The sequence below is a fragment of the Cicer arietinum genome, chromosome 7 (assembly GCF_000331145.2).
Source record: "Cicer arietinum cultivar CDC Frontier isolate Library 1 chromosome 7, Cicar.CDCFrontier_v2.0, whole genome shotgun sequence".
In the NCBI taxonomy this organism is placed as follows: Eukaryota; Viridiplantae; Streptophyta; class Magnoliopsida; order Fabales; family Fabaceae; genus Cicer; species Cicer arietinum.
In genome coordinates, this window is record NC_021166.2 from 19,486,847 (window position 1) to 19,493,493 (window position 6,647).

General features: G+C 24.2%; 1 protein-coding gene across 1 annotated transcript; it reads right to left on the reverse strand.

The window, feature by feature from the left end:
- Nucleotides 1-1,394: 1,394 nt before the first annotated feature.
- LOC101499934 (protein neprosin-like) lies at nucleotides 1,395-6,423 on the reverse strand. Its single transcript, XM_004509574.4, has 7 exons — nucleotides 6,197-6,423; nucleotides 4,970-5,056; nucleotides 4,636-4,857; nucleotides 4,358-4,525; nucleotides 3,032-3,085; nucleotides 2,433-2,579; nucleotides 1,395-1,831 (listed from the first exon to the last, which is right to left on the reverse strand). The coding sequence occupies exons 1-7, from the start codon at nucleotides 6,398-6,400 to the stop codon at nucleotides 1,454-1,456; spliced, it is 1,260 nt and encodes a 419-aa protein (XP_004509631.1). The 5' UTR covers nucleotides 6,401-6,423; the 3' UTR covers nucleotides 1,395-1,453.
- Nucleotides 6,424-6,647: the final 224 nt, after the last annotated feature.

Below are 6,647 nucleotides of genomic sequence, written 5' to 3' on the forward strand. Positions count from 1 at the left end.
TATAGAAAATGAAGTCATATTTTATTTTTTTTTAACAATTAATATCAATCAATAATGGCAATTCAGTACGATTCCCAAAATCAATATGGTTTGAAAATGTACAGTTTAATGGCAATTATGTGTTTTGTAAATATTGATAAAGTTTTTGATTAAGCAATATCAAATATTTATTGTTCCTAAATTGATTTAGCACTGTCAATCTAGTTTTTTGTAAGATTAAAACATATAATATTACTTATCATGATATAAATAAAATTTTAGATTTAACATGAAAAAAAAATTAACCTCCATCATGAAACAATAACTACTTCCATCATGAAAAATAAATTTTAACATGAAACAATAATTTTTATATGTCTTAATCAATAGCATTCAAATTCTATTACTAAAATGGTTTCATTATAACTTGCATGACCATTGTCTTGAAAAATTGTTTTCTACAAATCAATATAATTTGAGATACTCCATAGCAACCACAATATTATCACTAATAAATCCTCATGAAATCTTAACTCTCCCAAATGCAATCACATTATAAATTATTTTGTTTTGATGTTAATATCTTTAAGTACAACTAATATATTAGTTTCGTAATTATCGACTACGGTAATTAATTTCATTTATTTTTTTCTATTTATTATAAAAAATATTTAATTAAATAAAAATATATAAACGACACACCACTCGTGCTTCGCACGGGTATTATACTAGTTTTTTCTGAAAAACAAAGTTGTATTTGGAGTTTTTCTTCACTTGGTTAGTTGTTTCTCCTTTCTTTAGGGTTCCAATGAATTTCATCTTTTGGTGCTTTAATGTTTTTACCTTTTTTGTTTTTATTTATTTATGTTTATGAGTCAATTTTCTATTTATGTGTAAGTATCAGAACTGGTTTGTTGGGAGCTAAAGAATTTTATTTTTTCTTTCTATTTGCAATTTTGGGTCTATATTTTCTATTGCATAGTTGGACATAGGCACAATAATATGATCAACCAATTTGCTTGTTGTTTTTTGTCTGAAGCATCTAATTAATTTTTATCAATTTAGTTTTATTATATATCATTGTTTTGTTTGATACTCGTTATATCTGGACTCTATTGTATTGATTGTAATTTATTTATTTTTTGTAACCTTGATCACTTCTAATTCCAATTTTAAATTGATAGAAATCAAATTATACACATTGATATCGTACTTAAAAAACACTAATGCAGATTTTTGTGTGCATTGATATTACATATGTGGATTTATATTATGTGCTAATTAAAATACTAATTGAAATTGTTGTGTGCCTTAAATTTGCTTGCAGTCTCGCGTTTCAGTTTCCAACGTTATGCACTGTTTAGGTATACAATAATTATGATCGACATTAAAAGAACCTAATCAACGGATGCCAAAAAAGTTATTTTTCATTCAAATTAATATACATATTTTTAATTCTGTATTACTTGTTCTCTTAGACACACTTGGGATTCCTTCCAGGTCCACCATAGTAAAAATAATTTTCCCAATCATCCCTCATCCCTGTTTTTATATTATAACAATTTGGGAAAGATACATAAGTTTCAGGATCTGGCAATGCAATCAAGTTGTCATCAGAATCAACAACTTGAATATTCCTAAAATGTGCAGCTTTTCCAAAATCTTCTTCAGCAAAATGTCCACTACCCATTTGAGTGAAAGTGTGAGATCCTGCTGACGCTAGATTAATAATTGCTCCACCAAAATTGATGCCATTTGCATAAAACTTTAAGTAATTAAACAAGGTGGCTGGCCAATACCCAATTCGATTTTGAAGTCCAAAATAAAACCACCAATTCCCATCTTTTGGGTCCTACAAAAATAATAATCAAAGTAAACCTTAAATAAAAACATTTTTGTTTTGTGACAAAGTTACCCAATCATATATAGACATAATCAATAAGACTAAGAGCAACATGTGATATATGCAAAGTATTAAGATTTTGTTAAATAATATATAAATGAAGGAATAAAAAGTGGCATCCAAATTAAACTAAAGTAGTAAAAGTTCATCCAATTTTTTTTACATTTTTATGTTTTAACTGTGGGAAAAGTGCTAGCTCTAATAATTTATAGATCTTCTCTCGATGTCTTTAATATACTCTTTGAAATTCTTGACTCTAATCAATTTAGTTATTGAAATAAATAAATAAAACTAATCAAAATTTTACTTTTATAATTATAAGTTTTCAATTATATTAGTGAGTCCAGATCAATTTTATAGACTGAAATAATTAATTTCAAAAACAATTTTAATTAATTCTTAAAATTTTGTTAACTAAATTAACTCATACATATGATGGTTCACAGATTACTGTTGAAAAAAAAAATATTAAAAAAAATGGAGAAATATCTACGAAATTATCCATAATCTTCTCATTAAGGTAAATTTGTTAATTAGAACATAACATTACCCTTCGAACCATTAGCATAATACCATACTGTTGTCCGTTATACGTAGAAATCGGAGTAATTCCTGATCCTAATGCAATTTGGTGGTTAGTTTGAACAAAACCTGAGCATAGCAAATTGTAGCATCCAGTCTTGTTATATCCATCAGCCTGCAATAATTACTATTATCATTTTCTTTTCAATAAAGATTCATGTGTTTCTTACTCTTTTCAATTGTAACCTTTAATTAATACTAAATACTTCACTTTCAATTCAAAATATTCACTTTTGTATTAATGGAAATAGTCAAATATATCATTGTGGTTGGAGAAATACTACATAATACTCCTTTCGGTTATCTAATAAGATTTTTTTTTTTCATGTTAATTAATTTTCTAAATTTCATCTAAAACATAATCCAAATTTACTATATGTGTATTTTTTAATGCCAAACACTTAATAACATATATTAAAAATTTAATTTTGAATTAAATGAATGAGATATCATGAAGAATAACATTAAATAATTTAAAAGTAGTTGATTTTTACTTATAATTATACCGTAATAGTGACTAGAGGGAGTTTACTTTCCCACCTCCTTCAATTCAATCAATTTACTTACCGTCCAATAAATAGTCAATCTTGTGCGTTGGTCTCCATAGAGACTTGGGCTCACCTACATAAAAATTACTTAAACTTAGTTTAATTGACTAAAAATTAAAGGGTTAAATAAGTTTTTAATCATCATAAAATATTACTATTTAGTTTTTAGTCTTTATAACAAATTTGTCAACTTTTAATCCCTTAAAAACTTTCATTTTCATTGTTGGTCCCTGATTTAAATCAATTCTTGCGTATCATTTGAATTTTTGAATAGTTTTTTGCAATAATATCTAGGACATGATTAACAATATTCATACAAAAATTTAGAATTTTCATTCAAAAGATGAATTAAATATAAATTATTATGTGTTTTGCACTAAAAAAAGATAATATTTAATTGATTGCCTTATTAAAAAATTATAAACTTTTTTGAGAAAAATTCTAATAATGTCACAAAAATTACTGCAAAAAATCATTTGAAAATTTAAAAGATACACAAGAATTGATTTAAAATTATGGAACAAAAATGAAAACAAAAAAATTTAGAGAATAAAAAATTTAAATTTTTTTTATAAGAACTAAAAATAAAATAGTAGAATTTTGTAGGAATTAAAAATTTATTTATCTTTCAAAATTAAATACATTAATGAAATTCGGTAAAAAAAAAAATGACATTGATGAAATAACAATGAGAGGTAGATGGTGGACACCAAATTGAATTTATTTGAGAAGTTTTTGAAAGATAAATTAATTTTGATATTTGATACATTATTAATATAAAGTTTTTATGGTTGAAGTAAATGAAAACTTTGTATACATTCGATAATCATAAAATTATGACATCAATAAAAATGTTGAATTTAATTCTCACTATCTTATGACTTTTTTATATCGATAATATTTACCAAAAAATAAATAAGGGTTAAATATTATAGTCACTATAAAACTTTAAAATTTCTATAAAAAAATATTTTATCTTTAGTCTCCAAAATATTTCTCAGTTTTATTTTTGGTACATGCATGTTTACCTGTCAATTTATGTTTATCATTTAAATTTTTGAATGATTTTTTTCATATATATTTAGAACATTTAGGAGTTTACCTCACACAAATTTAAAATTTATAAAAAAAAAAATAAATTAAATATTAATTTTTAAATGTCAAAATTAAAAACTAAAACCAAAATTTGGAAATTTTTTAAAAACTAAAGATAAAAAAAATATATATAATAACTAAAATAAATATTTAAATTTTATAAGAATTAAAAACTTATTTTACTTAATAAATAAATTTTAAAAAAAACATATGAATGAATGGATGATTTGATTAAGATGTAATAACATGCCTGCCAACCAACTTCAATGGAATTGATATCTTGTGGCCTAGATGAACCAGAGCTGATCCAAATTTTAGACGAGCTTAATTCATTTTTATTTTCCACAAATGGAACCCACACGTTCATGGCAGCCTTTGCTCCATAAAACTCACGGTCTCTCACTCCTTGGATTGCATACTGTGAAGCAATTAAACAAACCTTTGTTATTTCATAATTTAAATGAAATCAAAACAAACTCCCTTTATTATATGTGAAAATGAAACAATCATTTATTATAGGTTGTATACCTCGACTCCATTACCACCATTGGTCTCACTTCTAAAATCATTTAATTTTTTTCCAAATTTACTAATAGAACCAGCTCTTAAAATGTCTTCTTCAAGTGTTCTTCTAATCGGAATAGTTCCTTCTGGACATGACTCTCCTGATAAACTCCACAATTGAAAGATATCACTCGAATTATCTTTTTGGCGATACCTTTTTAGTGTTTTTAGAGATTCCTGTAAATTCTATTATTCATGAAAAATTAAAAATTATTAATATGAATAATAAAAAGTTATAATTAGGTTAAAATATAGTTTTGAATTTTCCTTAATTCAATTAACAAAAAATTAGAAATACCGATGGTTTAAGTCCTTTCAATAAAGGATGATCAAAAGCAGGTTGGTTATGAAATAGAACACAATCAATGATATCACCATCAGGACTCTGCAAAAATGAATAAAACAAATTAAATAAACACAAACACAAGCATATAATTTAGCCATCAAGACTTAAGTTGTTTGGATGAAGTAATTGAAAACTATAGAAAATTTAATATTATGAACAATATAAATATATCAATTGAATTCCGTTCATTTATAGTTTTTTTTTTTCAGATAGAAAAAATCTTATTTATAACTGAGTCATTTTTATTAGTTTTATAAAATTTACGGTAAAAATATTAATATCAAGTTTTGAAAAAATTTAGGTACCTATTTTCAAAATTACCCAATGAGGAACCGATTGTGAAATTTTAAGAAATTATAAAGACCTATTTTGTAAATATCTATAATTAATAGGGATTAATATGCAAAAATTGAAATATATCAACATGAATTTGAAGTGATAGGGACTAATACTTGGACCATTTTGAAAATCATATTATATAAGGTTAGGAGGCAATTTTAAATTCTAAGTATTTAGGTAGTAATTGAAGTAATTGTTTGATGCGAAGTAATTTAAAATTCTAGAACATTAAAAATTTAAACAATTCAAAAATTTTGATTGAATTATTCTCATTTATAATTATAATATTTGTTTGGATACAATAACTGCTTATTTAAATTTGGATCATTTTAATAAGTTTCAAAATTTATTTGGTAAAAATATAAATAATAAGAATCCAGATGCAAAGAGGAAATTTTAGAAATTGGGTCAAAGTTGAATATTTGAACAAAAATTAATGGACCAATTTTCTAGGTTTGAATATTTATAGGAACCAATTTGCAAAATTAAAAAAATTATAAGAACCTATTTGCAAAAATATGTGAATTTATTGGGATTAACATACAAATTTCAAAATATATAGGGACTAATTAGTGTTTATGGAAAATTACAGGGACTATTTTAGATTTATATTTTATAAAATAATAGAGAAGTAGTATTTGAAATTGACTAAATTTTGCTTTATCAAAATAAGTCAAGAATTCCCTTCCATTTAAAAGTTCTTCAAATTTTTTTGGAAACAAGAAAATGTATATTGAAGAATTCGAATTATCCTCTAAAATTATATTACATCGTAAATTTCCTCATCTAAACATGTTGAGTGTAAATTCTACAAAAGGTTTAAGATTTATTTTAACATACATGGATCGTCTTGACGGCAGGCTTATTGATTCGTTGAAGATGAATTGCTATCTTCTTCTTCAATTTGTGAAACTTTTCCTCTTGTTGAAAAGTTTGATTGACTAAATGGTGACTACTGGTTTTTGAACAATAAATTGGAGAAACCAAAGAAACAAGGAGAAGAAAATATAGGAGGTGGGAAATGATTGGAGAACTCAAATCCATGTTTTGTTTACTATAGTTTGTTCTTGTCCAGAATTTCTTTTGAGCACATATATATACTACTCCCATCTTTAATATAAACAAATATAAAGATAAAGAAAGTTGAGATATTAAAATTAAAATTTTGACTAAACATATAAAATATATAAAATTTATTTAATTTATTTATACTCATATTTAAGACGAGATAAAGTATGTTATAATATTATAAAAATAATGTATTTTGACATTGATTATAAATATAAAATAT

Coding starts and splice junctions, on each gene's coding strand:
- LOC101499934 (XM_004509574.4), bottom strand. CDS start 6,400: ATGGATTTGAGTTCTCCAATCATTTCCCACCTCCTATATTTTCTTCTC. Junction 5,057..6,196: donor CTGCCGTCAAGACGATCCAT/GTATGTTAAAAT, acceptor TCATTTTTGCAG/AGTCCTGATGGTGATATCAT. Junction 1,832..2,432: donor TTATGCTAATGGTTCGAAGG/GTAATGTTATGT, acceptor TTATTTTTGTAG/GACCCAAAAGATGGGAATTG.